Source organism: Xenopus laevis, chromosome 9_10L (genome assembly GCF_017654675.1).
Source record: "Xenopus laevis strain J_2021 chromosome 9_10L, Xenopus_laevis_v10.1, whole genome shotgun sequence".
NCBI classification, from domain to species: Eukaryota; Metazoa; Chordata; class Amphibia; order Anura; family Pipidae; genus Xenopus; species Xenopus laevis.
Window position 1 is genome coordinate 121,573,528 of NC_054387.1, and position 17,324 is coordinate 121,590,851.

General features: G+C 43.6%; 2 protein-coding genes across 3 annotated transcripts in view; both read right to left on the reverse strand.

Annotated features, from left to right (window-relative positions):
• Positions 1-456: 456 nt before the first annotated feature.
• gng13.L (guanine nucleotide binding protein (G protein), gamma 13 L homeolog) lies at positions 457-10,206 on the reverse strand. 2 transcript variants are annotated; one of them, XM_018236611.2, is made up of 5 exons: positions 9,941-10,206; positions 7,429-7,539; positions 4,281-4,379; positions 3,761-3,897; positions 457-831 (listed from the first exon to the last, which is right to left on the reverse strand). In XM_018236611.2, exons 4-5 carry the CDS (start codon positions 3,856-3,858, stop codon positions 726-728), a joined length of 204 nt encoding a protein of 67 aa, XP_018092100.1. In that variant the 5' UTR covers positions 3,859-3,897; positions 4,281-4,379; positions 7,429-7,539; positions 9,941-10,206; the 3' UTR covers positions 457-725. The 2 variants fall into 2 exon arrangements, with proteins under 2 accessions (XP_018092100.1, XP_018092099.1); XM_018236610.2 differs by lacking the exons at positions 457-831; positions 3,761-3,897 and having other exon boundaries at positions 4,297-4,379.
• A 5,738-nt stretch (positions 10,207-15,944) lies between these two features.
• XB5835757.L (uncharacterized XB5835757 L homeolog) overlaps positions 15,945-17,324 on the reverse strand; it is a 33,598-nt gene continuing 32,218 nt past the window's right edge. The window contains exon 20 of the mRNA XM_018236613.2: positions 15,945-16,958. Coding sequence (XP_018092102.1) covers positions 16,875-16,958 — 84 coding nt within the window. The 3' untranslated portion in view covers positions 15,945-16,874. The remainder of the gene's footprint in view (positions 16,959-17,324) is intronic.

The following is a 17,324-nucleotide window of genomic DNA, read 5'->3' on the forward strand; positions in this document are numbered from 1 at the left end:
TTTAAAGTTACTTGTAGGTTACAAGTCTTTGTTGAGTCTCGGGTTGGGTGGGCATTTAGGGGCAGTGCTTTTTCTCCGCAACAGATGACAGTTGCGAGCAGTTCCTCCAGCTGCCCATACCCAAACTGAGAGAAAATGAGCCTGAATAACTTTCTAGATAGACTCTATTTATCCAGGTTAGTGCTGTAAAGCCTTTAACGTACATTATGAGGGGGTAGCATTAGACTAGGGCTAAAAAAAATAGGGTAATTGACTATTTGTAGTAACCCTCTAGTGCATAGGCCGGTAAGTAGTGTGAGTGGGCTTTGCATTTACCCACAGCAGGCTGGGAATTATTTTCTGCATAGTACGGATCAATGTTCCGCCAAAGCCCCTGTCTGGTTTATTGCTGTCATACAAACGTGACAACTGAATACATGCCAATATCCCCCCCCCCCTGCCCAAATGGATTCTGACACCATCTAATATAACGATCAAGCTAGAGATTAAATATTAGAGATTTAGGGCCACATTAATCCACTGACCTTGCAAAGAAAAATCCCAAATCCAAATGATTCCAGCCCCACCCCCTCCCTACACCTCTATTATTTAATACATTTTGTTAAATAGCTCTGATAATCTCTCTGAGCAGCTTCCTATCTATATCCTAATATTGTATAGATTATAGTACATTCAGAGTACGTGGCTAATGGATACTGCCGGGACGAGGGTCGGGAGCGAGCGCTTCACAGTATGCTGCATTTTCCTCTTTCCACCCAAGGGTTATTCTTCATCAGCTCCGGATTTAGGAAAGGGTCGTTGGGTACGCCTTCCTCAATCCACTTTAGCAGCCTGTCGGAAAAACAAGACTCTGTATTTGAACTTGCAGCATAGCATTGATGTCACAATGGGTGAACCTTTTGTCCCTACGACTTATACTACCAAACCCTACAGGGGATGCACCAAATCTCAGCTGCATTTAACTGAATACACAATGTTTGAAATGCAAAGGGCTGGTCTAATGTGGAGTCAAATCCAGACTGTAATTTGCATATGCAAATCTTGGCACAACTGACAAAATTGCATCGTTTGTGAACGAAGGAAATGGTTCTGGTAAAGTGATAGCATTCAAATCTGATGTCATTAATGTAATAGATTTCAGTTTCACTCGCACTCCCTTCCCAGAGCTATTACCCCACTGTTACTATAGGCACCATCTCTCCCTACTATACCTGCTATCCCACAGTCACACTCCCTTCCCAGAGACTATTATCCACTGTTACTATAGACACCATCTCTCCCTACTATACCTGCTATCCCACAGTCACACTCCCTTCCCACAGGCTACTATTACCCACTGTTACTATAGGCACCACCTCTCCCTACTATACCTGCTATCCCACAGTCACACTCCCTTCCCAGAGACTATTATCCACTGTTACTATAGGCATCATCTCTCCCTACTATACCTGCTATCCCACAGTCACACTCCCTTCCCAGAGACTATAATCCCACTGTTACTATAGGCACCATCTCTCCTTACTATACCTGCTATCCCACAGTCACACTCCCTTCCCAGAGACTATTATCCCACTGTTACTATAGGCACCATCTCTCCCTACTATACCTGCTATCTCACAGTCACACTCCCTTCCCAGAGACTATTATCCACTGTTACTATAGGCACCATCTCTCCCTACTATACCTGCTATCCCACAGTCACACTCCCTTCCCAGAGACTATAATCCCACTGTTACTATAGGCACCATCTCTCCCTACTATACCTGCTATCCCACAGTCACACTCCCTTCCCAGAGCTATTACCCCACTGTTACTATAGGCACCATCTCTCCCTACTATACCTGCTATCCCACAGTCACACTCCCTTCCCAGAGACTATTATCCACTGTTACTATAGACACCATCTCTCCCTACTATACCTGCTATCCCACAGTCACACTCCCTTCCCACAGGCTACTATTACCCACTGTTACTATAGGCACCATCTCTCCCTACTATACCTGCTATCCCACAGTCACACTCCCTTCCCAGAGACTATTATCCACTGTTACTATAGGCATCATCTCTCCCTACTATACCTGATATCCCACAGTCACACTCCCTTCCCAGAGACTATTATCCACTGTTACTATAGACACCATCTCTCCCTACTATACCTGCTATCCCACAGTCACACTCCCTTCCCAGAGACTATAATCCCACTGTTACTATAGGCACCATCTCTCCTTACTATACCTGCTATCCCACAGTCACACTCCCTTCCCAGAGACTATTATCCCACTGTTACTATAGGCACCATCTCTCCCTACTATACCTGCTATCTCACAGTCACACTCCCTTCCCAGAGACTATTATCCACTGTTACTATAGGCACCATCTCTCCTACTATACCTGCTATCCCACAGTCACACTCCCTTCCAGAGACTATAATCCCACTGTTACTATAGGCACCATCTCTCCCTACTATACCTGCTATCCCACAGTCACACTCCCTTCCCAGAGACTATTATCCCACTGTTACTATAGACCACCATCTCTCCCTACTATACCTGCTATCCCACAGTCACACTCCTTCCAGAGACTATTATCCCACTGTTACTATAGGCACCATCTCTCCCTACTATACCTGCTATCCCACAGCCACACTCCCTTCCAGAGACTATTATCCCACTGTTACTATAGACACCATCTCTCCCTACTATACCTGCTATCCCACAGTCACACTCCCTTCCCAGAGACTATTATCCCACTGTTACTATAGGCACCATCTCTCCCTACTATACCTGCTATCCCACAGTCACACTCCCTTCCCAGAGACTATTATCCACTGTTACTATAGACACCATCTCTCCCTACTATACCTGCTATCCCACAGTCACACTCCCTTCCCACAGGCTATAATCCCACTGTTACTATAGGCACCATCTCTCCCTACTATACCTGCTATCCCACAGTCACACTCCCTTCCCAGAGACTATAATCCCACTGTTACTATAGGCACCATCTCTCCCTACTATACCTGCTATCCCACAGTCACACTCCCTTCCCAGAGACTATTATCCCACTGTTACTATAGGCACCATCTCTCCCTACTATACCTGCTATCCCACAGTCACACTCCCTTCCCAGAGACTATAATCCCACTGTTACTATAGGCACCATCTCTCCCTACTATACCTGCTATCCCACAGTCACACTCCCTTCCAGAGACTATTATCCACTGTTACTATAGGCACCATCTCTCCCTACTATACCTGCTATCCCACAGTCACACTCCCTTCCCAGAGACTATTATCCACTGTTACTATAGGCACCATCTCTCCCTACTATACCTGCTATCCCACAGCCACACTCCCTTCCCAGAATGGGGGGGGGGGTTATTTATTTTAAAAAAAAAATGATATTTAAATAGTAAATAGTCCCGACCCGAAAACTCAAATCAATTTCGATTAGACTAAACTCGACTAAACTCGATTCGAGTTTTTTCTGTGAAACAAACTTGTCTGTCAGGAAGGCTACTAACCGCATAAAGATGGTCACTGGACCTCTCCCATTGACTTATACATGATCTCAGCAGGTTTTAGGTGACAAATGGTTGAATTTGAATTCTTAAAGGGCCAGAGTATGATAAATGTCAAAACTCACATCAAGTTTGGATAATTCACAATTTGAATTTGATAGTTTTCACCATTAAAGAAAATTAGAATTAGAATTTTCAATTCGGCCCTTAATAAATCTGCCCCATAGTGTCAGTACTCACTCGGGTATAGATTTGGAACACATCTCTCTCTTGTAAGCCAGCTGGTACTTCAAGCTCTCTACCTCCTTCTTCATCTGTGGAGCATCCATTTCATCCATTGCAGCAGAGTTAAATGGTACAAGCCCTTGGAGAATACACTGTAATACAGGAAAGAAATTCAGGGCTCACAACTTGAATTTAAAGCGGCAAGCCCTGGTTACAATATATTTTCCATGCATTTACTATAGAACAGGACTCCAAAGTTAAAGAAGAATGCAACAAACATGCCTTTGGGGAAAACTTGCATAAATTGCGAATATTCAAGCTCCGGCTGTTGCAGAACTATAACTGGCAGAAACCGGAACTGTATAAATGACCCAACATTCACAGAGTCTGCTTCCTCAATATTTACTCCCAGTTGTTAAGTCCCAAGGCACTGTATATACAGACCGGGATTCTAGTTTATTGTGATTTTGGCAATCTCAGCCTAACTCAGCGTTGTAGAAACCCAATGAGCCCTGAGCTGGTGGTTCTTTCTTACCTGCCGGAAGCCTGATGTCTTGGGGTTGTCTCTCCTCTCCGACCCTCAGCTGATTTCTCTTTTTGCGTAGACTCCCAGCAAGAGCTTTGGTATTCAAATCTGCAGAGAGAATTTGATTCTGATTTGAATTTTCCAGTGTCGGAGAACTACTGTGACATAGAGAGAGGGGGGGGCACTGCTGAGCCAGTGGCAGGTTGAGGCTCACAAGTAGGACAAGCTGTGGGGGTACGGTGGTCTAAGTGTCTGGGGGGGGGATGCTAAAGTAGGACAGGAGCAGGCTGGAAAGAAATTATTCACTACTAGGGGCTTTCAGCAAGAATTAAAGGGGATCTAAAAATAAATGTAGCAGGTCTGTCTATCAGCTGGCTTCTGCTCTATTGTTCCAGGAGTCGCAATCGGCAGTGCAGAGAATATCAAAATCCACATTCAGTGCACTCAATAGTGATTACAATTACAAATAACTTTAAAATGCAAATTTTGCTGTCGTGCCCCCATCTGCCGGCTCCCCTCCCCCCATACACCAAGCTGTCTGTGTGCGAGTGTGTGTCTGTGCCTTTAATTGAGATGAGACACACTATAACAGATGCTGCCAGGGCACATTAGCTGAACACGTTGTAGAACACACAGGGGATGTAAATATGAAGGTATTTGTTACCGAGGCACACGATCGTTTACCAGACTTATGTTACCTGCTGCTTTAATTCAAGGGTCAGGGCACACAGGCAGATTCGGGGAGATTAGTCGGCCCGGCGACAAACCTCCTCTTCTTCGGGGCGACTAATGTCCTTGAACTGCCTTCCCACCGGCTAAAATGTAAATTACCGGGATAGCACTTGGAGCTATTCGTTTTCCGAAGTCGCCTGAAGATTCCTCGTCAGACGACTTCGGAAAACGAATTTACATTTTAGCCGGCGGGAAGGCAGGGGAGGCATTTTCGGGGAGATTAGTCGCCCCAAAGAAGAGGAAATTTGTCGCCGGGCGACTAATCTCCCTGAATCTGAGCGCGTGCCCTGACCCTAAGGGATATAACAGCTTAGTGGCATGTTCCCCCTACGAGCCTCACTTCCCCTGGTCCTGGTTATTGCCATAGAAATTATTGGGGTTGGTAGTTTGTAGTAGGGATGCACAAATTCACTATTTCCACTACTTTTTCCACTATTTTTAATCCTTCATGAAAGATTCGTCTGAATACTGAGCCAAATCGTAATCCTAATTTGCATATGTAAATTAGGGGTGGGAAGGGGAAAACATTTATTTACTTCCTTGTTTTCTGACAAAAAGTCGATTTCCTTCCCCACTCCTAATTTGCATATACAAATTTGGTTCGGCGTGGCAGAAGGATTCGAAGGAATCCTGCTGAAAAAGGCCGAATCCCGAACCGAATCCCGGATTAGGTGCATCCCTAGTTTGTAGCAGCTAAACCCTTCCACTACCCTTAGATTAATGTTCCTTCTTGCAGCCCTAGTCAATAGAGGGGCTCCTGTTCTTACATGACCTATAGAGTGTATAAATGGCTGGTTTTTGGCCAGTTATTGTCTGGGATGATGTCAGGCAGGTAACACAGGCCAATAGGCTAACATTTATCTATTCAATGTCCACGGATGGCCAGCTGTATGTACATTCTATCCGTATCTATGGAGGCTATCCATTCCAATTTATTGTAGCTTATCTAGAGCCTGACTACAATTATTAACATGTATTTATATAGCGCCAGCATATTTCGCAGCGCTGTATAAAGGTGGCCATACACGGATAGATCCGCTCGTTTGGCGATGTCGCCAAACGAGCAGATCTCCCTCCGATATGCCCACCTTGAGGTGGGCAATATCGGGCTGATCCGATCGTGGGCCCTAGGGCCCAACGATCGGATCCTTCACGTTCGCAAACGGGCGGTCGGATCGCGGGACCGCATCAACGAACAGATGCGGCCGCGATCCGACGGGATTTTTAACCCCATCCGATCGAGATCTGGCCGACTTTCGGCCAGATCTCGATCGGGGAAGCCCGTCGGGGGCCCCCATACACGGGCCAATAAGCTGCCGACTCGGTCTGTCGGCAGCTTTTATCGGCCCGTGTATGGCCACCTTAAGAAACATGATATCTGTTGATTTTAATAGAGTGAGCTCTAATACATCTTCTAGGCAAAAGGAGCCTCCCTATAAGATATATTGGATCTAACTGTCAGTGAATATCTGACACCCAACTGCTGCATGAAGACAGAATGAAGAGAAACAGATGCTGAGAGAGGGATAGTGAAGATTAACTTGATTATTTCAGAAACGGTACAGAAATTTTAATTGATGGTATTTAGAACGTTTTTTTTTTTCAGTAAGCTTATATTACATTTTAATTTTCGCAAGTTTCCCTTTAAGTGCATTCTCCACCTAGTGGCAGTTTAGAGCATCTATTAAGAAATCTCAACCCTTTATATGGGTTAACGAGCAGAAATAAGATGCCAACAGATTAAGTTGGCATTTTATTGTCCTGTGTATGGGGCCCTCCCTGAAAGTCAGGCAGATGTTGGTCGGGCAGGTTTAAAAATCCCGTCTGATAAAAGACCGCTTCAGTTTATTGATGTGGTCCTCGATCTGACCGCACATATTCTCCTTGTTGCGATCCGATCATCAGGCCCTAGGGCCCACGATCGGATCAGCCCGATATCGCCCATCTCAAGGTGGGCATATCGGGGAGAGATCCACTTGTTTGGCGACTTTGCCAAATAAGAGGATCTCCGTATGTATGGCCAACTTAAGTCTAAAAATATGCAAGTGAAGTGGCTTACTTATATATCAGTGAGGAAAAGGAAAAGAGAGAAGGGACAGTGTTAAACGGAATTTGCATATTCAATTCTGCTCATTCCCCCTATAAAAAAGTTCTATTCTCTGGCTTTAACCAAAAGCTGCAAGTATACCGGTATCTACTCCTACTGTCGCTAATTAACCCAAAACAAAACTTAATGATGGCAACACTGCCTGGGGCCCGTCCCCTGAGACTCCGCAGAGCTGTTTGCAGAGATAATTGCCAAATCCGGAGCAAAGGGAAAGTGCTGAGCTGAAGTATTCTATAAATAAATATATATATACATAACCATGTATCTGTGTATAACCCACACATTGACAACTGACAGGTCGGAAAGTTTCAGAAATACCTTGTTAAGGCTTAAGAAATAGGAAATTGCAGATTCTGCCCTGGAAAAAAAAGGGGGAAGAACTTTCAGTTGCACTTGGCAGGAGGAAGCAGCAGGAAGTGAGAGAAAACTCTGCAACAAAATAGAAATAATATTAAGGACAGTTTGGTAGAAGGAGATAATCACTTAAATACAGAAGTGGAACTAGAAACTCATGGACCCAGGGCAAATTTCCAATTACTTGACTCCATGTTTAGTCCCCATGGAGGGGAGTTTACAGGTGCAGTTGTATATCTGTTCCCCTGTTGGTTATGCCCGTGCATGAATACAATAGACGGACCCCTTCTTAGTGACTGCTCAGCGACGTTACACCACTGGTCTTTTTTTTTTTCTGAGACCCTCTTTCCGTTCAGGGGTACAAGGCAACGATTCTCTGTATTGTTCACATGAATTTGAGATTTGAACTAAATGTGCCTCTATATGTCAGTGGTCTCTAATCAAAGGTGGAGGGAACCGATGATAAACTCTGGAAGGCAATGTAAGATAGTAGGTATAGTAGTGAGAGATGGTGCCTATAGTAACAGTGGGACAATAGTCTCTGGGAATGGAGTGTGACTGTGGGATAGTAGGTATAGTAGGGAGAGATGGTGCCTATAGTAACAGTGGATAATAGTCTCTGGGAAGGGACTGTGACTGTGGGATAGCAGGTATAGTAGGGAGAGATGGTGCCTATAGTAACAGTGGATAATAGTCTCTGGGAAGGGAGTGTGACTGTGGGATAGCAGGTATAGTAGGGAGAGATGGTGCCTATAGTAACAGTGGGATAATAGTCTCTGGGAAGGGAGTGTGACTGTGGGATAGCAGGTATAGTAGGGAGAGATGGTGCCTATAGTAACAGTGGATAATAGTCTCTGGGAAGGGAGTGTGACTGTGGGATAGCAGGTATAGTAGGGAGAGATGGTGCCTATAGTAACAGTGGGACAATAGTCTCTGGGAAGGGTGTGTGACTGTGGGATAGCAGGTATAGTAGGAAGAGATGGTGCCTATAGTAACAGTGGATAATAGTCTCTGGGAAGGGAGTGTGGCTGTGGGATAGCAGGTATAGTAGGGAGAGATGGTGTCTATAGTAACAGTGGATAATAGTCTCTGGGAAGTGAGTGTGACTGTGGGATAGCAGGTATAGTAGGGAGAGGTGGTGCCTATAGTAACAGTGGATAATAGTCTCTGAGAAGGGAGTGTGACTGTGGGATAGCAGGTATAGTAGGGAGAGATGGTGCCTATAGTAACAGTGGATAATAGTCTCTGGGAAGTGAGTGTGACTGTGGGATAGCAGGTATAGTAGGGAGAGGTGGTGTCTATAGTAACAGTGGATAATAGTCTCTGGGAAGTGAGTGTGACTGTGGGATAGCAGGTATAGTAGGGAGAGGTGGTGCCTATAGTAACAGTGGATAATAGTCTCTGGGAAGGGAGTGTGACTGTGGGATAGCAGGTATAGTAGGGAGAGATGGTGCCTATAGTAACAGTGGATAATAGTCTCTGGGAAGGGGCTGTGACTGTGGGATAGCAGGTATAGTAGGGAGAGATGGTGCCTATAGTAACAGTGGATAATAGTCTCTGGGAAGGGACTGTGACTGTGGGATAGCAGGTATAGTAGGGAGAGATGGTGCCTATAGTAACAGTGGATAATAGTCTCTAGGAAGGGAGTGTGACTGTGGGATAGCAGGTATAGTAGGGAGAGATGGTGCTTATAGTAACAGTGGATAATAGTCTCTGGGAAGGGAGTGTGACTGTGGGATAGCAGGTATAGTAGGGAGAGATGGTGCCTATAGTAACAGTGGGATAATAGTCTCTGGGAAGGGAGTGTGACTGTGGGATAGCAGGTATAGTAGGGAGAGATGGTGCCTATAGTAACAGTGGGATAATAGTCTCTGGGAAGGGAGTGTGACTGTGGGATAGCAGGTATAGTAGGGAGAGATGGTGCCTATAGTAACAGTGGGATAATAGTCTCTGGGAAGGGAGTGTGACTGTGGGATAGCAGGTATAGTAGGGAGAGATGGTGCCTATAGTAACAGTGGATAATAGTCTCTGGGAAGGGAGTGTGACTGTGGGATAGCAGGTATAGTAGGGAGAGATGGTGTCTATAGTAACAGTGGATAATAGTCTCTGGGAAGGGAGTGTGACTGTGGGATAGCAGGTATAGTAGGGAGAGATGGTGCCTATAGTAACAGTGGGTAATAGTCTCTGGGAAGGGAGTGTGACTGTGGGATAGCAGGTATAGTAGGGAGAGATGGTGCCTATAGTAACAGTGGGTAATAGTAGCCTGTGGGAAGGGAGTGTGACTGTGGGACAGTATACTGTATCAGTAGGATGTAGTAACAGTAACTAAATGGCCCCACTTTATATAAATGATAGGCCTAGAAAGTCTATTTTGCCCCGGGCCGCACCATTGAAGAGGGCCCTATCTATATATTAACCCTTGCATGCTGGGAGGATACCTGGCACACCTAACTAAAGCAACATTCAAATCACTCACCTCGTAATGAGACGCCTGGAGCAGAATGAGGGTCTCGCTGACAATACGGAGAGAGGGGGGCAGATGTGTCCGGCAGCCGAGCAGAAAGTCCAAGTGGGATTTCAGCAGAACGAATCCAGTTAAATGTGCCTGAAATCCACAATGTAATCTATTAATTCCCGGCCAATCCAGCTGCATTACAGAGAGAGACAGCGGATAAGGAGGATGTTCTTTTTGATTCCCTGATATTTTTTATATCGTTCCCACCCCCCGGGCACAGATATAATGCCGGCCTTACGGAGCACTTTACGGACACAGCCCGGATCTCTCTGTTCATCTAAAGCACTTAAAATGCTCTCTGCTATAAGTGGCAGCTTCCTATTTTTTTTTCTATAGGAAAACACACAGCAGCAGCAGCAGCAGTTACGGCCTCAGATGGCGCTGTGGCTAATGACATGCGATGTTTGGCTACCATAGCTACCTGTCTGAGAGATTCTCTATTAATTGCCTCCCCAGAGGAAACTCTACAGAGAGGCAGCTGTGCTTGTGTTTAGATACTGACGCCCAAATACACAGCAAGGGAAGGTACAATTTACGCAATTATTGGACGCAAATAGTCATTTTTCACCCTTAGTTGACGTCACAATTTCCATTCCCTAAAATGTACACATGATAGACGCAAATTCAGCACATGCTTCCCCCCTGCGTTTATTTCAGACAGGCGCAGCGAAGTAACAGCATTAGCGTCCGATTCACTTGGCGCAAGTCATTTGCGGTTATTGGGGCTAACCAGTAACGTAACTATGGGGGTGCGGAACCATAAATGTTGGCAATCACTCCGCAGTCCACTCGTTGGGTAAAAAACATCAAGTTTATTTCAGTAGATTGAAAAACATCTCAATCCTGACGCGTTTCGTATCACAGATACGTAGTCATAGAGACCTATGACTACGTATCTGTGATACGAAACCTGTGAGTGCGGCCTTTTCTGAACTTATACAAATTGTATAAAGATTGTGGGAACCCAGGAGCGTGGGACCTGGGATATATATACACCCAGGTCATCGGCTAAAAAGGGTGAGCACGTTGGCTGGAAGAAGGCTTTTAGTTAATGCATAGAATAATTATTAAAAGAGTGGGATTGTGTTACCCCCCAAAAAATTATTTTTAATATGCTAAATGCCTTATAAGAATCAGAGGTTGAGTTTGAGTTTATTTTTTGTATGGGGGTGCGGACCCTGGTAAAATTGCACCCCCTGCTCCCCCGGTAACCCTAATCAAAACTCATGCAATTTGTAGTGTTTAGAAATTAAAGAGGTGGTTCATCTTTAAAGGGGAACTATCGTGAAAATGAAAATTTAATATAAGCTTCCTCATACTAAAGTAAGAAACTTTCTAAATACAATCAATTAAATATTCTGCATTGTTTCTGAAACAATCAAGTTTATGTTCACTATCCCTCTCTCAGCATCTGTTTCTCTTCATTCTCTCTTCATGCAGCAGTTGGGTGTCAGATATTCATTGACAGTTACATCTAATATATCTTATAGGGGGGCTCCTTTCCTAGCAGATGTATTAGAGCTCACTCAAATAACTGATTCCAGTACAAACAAAATAACTGCCTTTTGCACAAATCCTGCATGTAGAGAGACATGATGTCTGGTGATTTTAATAGAGTGAGCTCTAATACATCTTCTAGGCAAAAGGAGCCCCCCTATAAGATATATTGGATCATTCATCTGACACTTAACTCCTGAATGAAGAGAAACAGATGCTGAGAGAGGAAAGACTTTTTAATTAATTGTATTTAAAAAAAATCTTATTTTAGTATGCTGAAGCTGAAATTTTTGAGATAGTTCCCCTTTAAGTTAACTTTTAGTATTTTAAAGAAAGGTTAATTCTAAGGCCTTCATTTTTTCTTTTTTTAATAGTTTTTTAATTAATTGCTACCTTTTTCCAAATCTTTCCATCCTTAAAATGGGGGTCACTGACCCCATATAAAGAACAAATGCTCTGTAAGGCTGCAAATTAGTGATGTGTGGGCTGGACAGGAATCGGCGGACCCACGGGTTTGGATCGGCTGCCGCAACAAGTCTTCGGGTTCCTTCCGCTCTCCCCGCCTGCAGCCTAACACTTCCGGCTCCTCCATTTATATATTCACGCCTGCCCCTCATGATGTCACTGTGGGTGCAGATCAATCTATAATCTATCTGTCATCTATCTATAATCTGTATATCATCAATATATCTCTCATTTATCTATCTTTGTATCTATCTATCTTTCTATCTATATATCTTTGTATCTATCATCTATCTATCTATTATCTATCTATCTATTATCTATCTATCTATCTTTGTATCTATCTATCTTTGTATCTATCTATCTATCTATCTATCTATCTATCTATCTATCTATCTATCTATCTTTGTATCTATCTATCTATCTATCTATCTTTGTATCTATCTATCTATCTATCTATCTATCTATCTATCTATCATCTATCTAATCTATCTATCTATCTATCTATCTATTATCTATCTATCTATCTATCTATCTATCTATCTATCTATCTATCTATCTATCTATCTATCTTTGTATCTATCTATCTATCTATCTTTGTATCTATCTATCTATCTATCTATCTATCTATCTATCTATCTATCTATCATCTATCTATCTATCGTTGTATCTATCATCTATTATCTATCTATCTATCTATCTATCTATCTATCTATCTATCTTTGTATCTTTGTATCTATCTGTCTGTCTGTCTGTCTGTCTGTCTGTCTGTCTATCTATCTCTATCTATTATCTATCTATCTTTGTATCTGTCTGTCTGTCTGTCCAGGTCAATATCTATCATCTTATATATCTGGCTATTATCTCTCTTTATGTCAATGAACATCTCTGTTCTATTGTCTCCCTATCCAGCTGTCTGTCTGTTTCATTCTATAATTCCTGCTGTCCTGTCCTCAGATCACACTACAGATTGTCTCAGGTTCGGGAACTCATTCGAGATATAATGGAGGTGGGATGGTGTAGGGACTGAGCAGAATGCAGGGTCTTTATTTGAGTGCAGAGTTTGGACGCAGACCCTGGGAATGTGCCAGAAGCTTCTCAGCCCTTAATGGAGAGTGTTGCGTCTCTCTGTGCATTAGATATATGAATAAAGCAGTAATATTGAAATGCTCTCTAATATAAGCAGATTACTAGAGAGATGCCCCAGATATTATGATTCGGGTGCAGCTGTCAATCTGGCAATAACCCAAATAGACAGGCCAAGTTAATCCCCTGACAAGTGCACCCCTTTTATAAATTGGAAAAAAAAGTGTATTTTATCCTAATCTGGGAGGTAATCCTTTCACTGGCAAATGGCTCAGGCATCTGATATGTGTTTTTACATTCTCAGGGACCTTGGAGACAATAAGGTTTCCACACTCATGTCACACAGGGACTTGGAGCCGGATACCCCCAGGCTTCATTAAAGTCTATGGCCGGGGGTTCCCAAATTGTGGGGCTTTATGAAGCAGTGGCTAGGGGGCAGCCTAAAGGTAAAGTTGGCCGTGAGCTTTGAGGACATTGTCAATTTGCTCTCCTACATACAAATAAAAGCCCAGCTCGAAAGTCAGTTAAGGTAAAATTTGGGGACAGTGTCTATTTGCTCTCCTAGAGAAACCTGAGCTGGGGTGAGATTTGGGGACAGTACCTATTTGCTCTTCTTGAAGGTCAGCTGGGGTGACATTTGGGGACAGTGACTCTACTAGATGCATCTGAAACTTGAAGGCCACCTGGGATAACATTTGGGAGGCAATGATCATTTGTTCTCCCAGATACACCCGAAAACCCAACTGGAAGGACAGTTAAAGTGATATTTGGGGACATTGGTCTCCCAGATACTATGGAAAGCCTAGTTTGAAGGTCAGTTGAGGTGAGATTTGGGGACAGTGTTGATCTGCTCTCTACGATACATCTGAAATCCAAGCTTGAACGGCAGCTTGTGAGATTTGGGGACAGTGTCTAACTGCTCTTCTTGAAGGTCAGTTGAGGTAACATTTGGGGACAGTGCCTATTTGCTCTCCTAGAGACATCTGAAAGTCCAGCCTGAAGGTCAGTAGGGATAAGATTAGGAGACAATGACTATTTGCTATCCCAGAGGCATCTGAAATACAGTTTGAAGGCCTGTTGGGACGAGATTGTGGGACAATAACAATTTGCTCTGCTAGATACACCTGAAATCCTAGCTTCAAGGGCAGTTAGAGCAAGATTTGGGGACGTAACCTATCTCTGTTTTTTACATACAACTAAAAGCCCAGGTCAATTCGTAAGATCTAGAGACAGTGTCGATTTGATCTCCTAGATACACTAGCGATCTTATCTTGAAGGTCATCTGGGGTGAGATTTGGGGACAGTGCATATTTGCTCCCTGTGAGTCACAAAGTTAAGTCTATCTGCTGCCCTCTAGTCAATGCCCTGGGCTGAGTTAAATACAGGATAGTTAAAAAGCCCATTCCTTACCTGGAAATGAACCCGCCAAGCAGAACTTGATGCAAATATGGAAGGGGAATCGTGGGTGACCCTATTTATCAGGACTGGCTCTCTGTTCAGCCATATTGCTGATTGGCTCCCCATGTAACCTGACCGCCCCAAGTACGTAACGAAGCCGACATAAGCTGGAAAATATTCCGTTATGCGTGCCAGTGTTATATTTGTATTATTCTCTTGTATAATTCAGCATGAGCCTAATAAATATTTCACCATGATTGTAACTTGTATCACTCGCACTGAAAAATCCTCTATAATGGCCTTCATTTAAAGGGAAAGCTCATTTGAATAACGTACCATATCATAGTAGAATCAAGTATCAAGCATATGAGGAAGTTGTGTGCCAATATGGCTACACCAGATACTTCACAACCTCCACTACTTATGAGGAACATGACATCCCAGGAGGGCTAAGGGAGAAGAGAAGGAATGTTGGGTTTCAGAACAATGTTAATCCTACAAAACTGAAATCTAGTGATATTAGTGCTGGCCTGAAACCCGCCAACTTTCACAGAAGATTTGTGTACCTGTCCTGTAGTTAGATCCACTATCTGGGATTTGGCCGAATGATTTGTCTGAATACCGAACTGAATCCGAATCCTAATTTGCGTATGTAAATTAGTGGTGGAAAAGGAAAAAGTGGGGGGAAAAATGTTTATTTCCTTGTTTGGTGACAAAGTCACATGCTTTCCCTTCCAGCCCCTAATTTGCATATGCAAATTCGAATTCTGCTGAAAATGGCCGAAGCCTACCTGAAGTTGTGGCCACAATCAGGGCCAGAGGGGGCGAGATCAGGGGGCAGCATGGGCCACCTGAGTTTGGGTCGGCAGGGCCCACTAGCTTTTTACCTGATGTCTCGCCGGCCAAGTTGACCCTGCTGCCAGATGTCAGTTGTGCAGACTGTCAGGACACATAGATTTGGCAGCTTTTATTGGCCTGTGTATGATCACCTGAAACAACACCGTATGACAAAGATATGCAGCCGGAAGCTGATGGGCCTGTCCAAATGGCTTTCAGCATCAACAAATTGATGTGGTCCTCACCCAATGAGATTTTCTGACCAAATATCAGGTAAGCTTTGGTAAGGGCCAATGAGCTTTGGAGTTGGCAGCTTTTCTTGGGTGGTGTATAGCAAGACCTTCAAAGAGAGCAAGGCTCTAAATGGAGGCTGATGGGCCGGATGAAGCCTGTCTAGATGGCTTTCAGCATCAACATATTGATGTGGTCCTCATCCAATGGGATATCAGGTAGGCTGATGGAGTCTGCACATTTTATTGGCCTGTGCGTGGCCACCTTTAGCAATACCTTCAAAGATAGTAAGGCTCCAGCTGAAGGCCAGCACGGCAGATCCAGCCTTACAAAGTGGCTTTCAGCACGTCCAAGGGCATCACCCCTTTCTCACACAAATCCCCCCTCGAACACTTTATGTTCCCTTTATCACGGTAGACATAACTACGTCAATAACAAGTTGTCTACGCTGGGACGGATATAAAATAGGCACTTTAATAAAGATTCATGAAAAACAAACACTGCTCGCGGACAAACAAATGAAAACAACCAATCAGAATCACTATTGATAATAACCATGTCTTTGTTTAAATAAGGAAGAAACACACGGGTGTCGCAGTGAAACAAAACATACAAAGAACATTTTTATTTGGATTCCTATACTGCACATACTACTGAGTCTAAAACAGTGTTGGGTCCGCCATTGGCCAGTGCCAGCCAGCCATTCAGAAGTGACAGAAGGATTTGGGTCCCTTTAAGTCTAATGGAACAGACAATACGCAGCCATGGGATAGTGTTGGGAGTAGGGATGAGCCAATAGACTTACAGATGGACCTTCAACAACTTTGACCTCTGGCTGCCCAGCTGTTACAATACTAACTCCCAGCATGCTCAGTGACAGCAGGGGACCCTACAGCTGGAATATTACAGATCTATAAACTCCATGGTGGGGATTCACCAAACTGGGGTCAATAATACTCTGGAGTATTAATCAGCAGCTGCCCAACTAATTGCCGATTGGTTGCTATGAATACAAGTGAAGACTGCAGTTCAGCTCAGGCTACAGTTAAAGGGGCAGTAATGTAGTGCTACTATATATGCGCAGTGCATCATCGTAATAATAATAATAAATACATTCACTGTTGCCAGGGGAAAATAAAACTGCAAGTGTGCAAATAAGAGATATTATTTGGAGGATCACAAGTTGAAGGACAGAACTGCAGCTGGATACCACACTCCACAGATATCTGGAATATAAAATCAACCTTATAAAAAAAGCTTTTCTATCACTTAAAGTCCAAGAGGCACTTGAGGATGAGAACAGGCAAGAAGATTCTCTCAGCACAAAGTGCTTATGTATTTAATGCAGTCTCTTCTTTTTTTTTTGGGGCTGGAGAACTGCCCATTAACAGTGGTTTCTTAGTCTTGCAATCTTGCTCTGCAACGTCTGGATGTCGGCGAGAACATTTAGACTCTGGCTGTCCAGCACCTGTATGTGATATAGCAGAATAAAGGTCAAGCAATGCCACCGGTGTAAATATTCATGTTTAAAGTACACACTTTAAAGGAACAGTAACACCAAAAAATGAAAGTGTGCTAAAGTAATGACAATATAACATAGTGTTGCCCTGCACTGTTAAAACTGGTGTGTTTGCTTCAGATCCACAACTATACTTTATATAAACAAGTTGCTGTGTAGCCATGGGGGCAGCCATTCAAGCACAGGATACACAGTAGATAACAGATATGTACTACTATAGTTTATATAAACAAGCTGCTGTGTAGCCATGGGGGGAGCCATTCAAGCACAGGATACACAGTAGATAACAGATAAGTACTACTATAGTTTATATAA

Coding starts and splice junctions, on each gene's coding strand:
- gng13.L (XM_018236610.2), bottom strand. CDS start 10,117: ATGCAGCTGGATTGGCCGGGAATTAATAGATTACATTGTGGATTTCAG. Junction 7,540..9,940: donor TCCAGGCGTCTCATTACGAG/GTGAGTGATTTG, acceptor ATTTTGTTGCAG/AGTTTTCTCTCACTTCCTGC.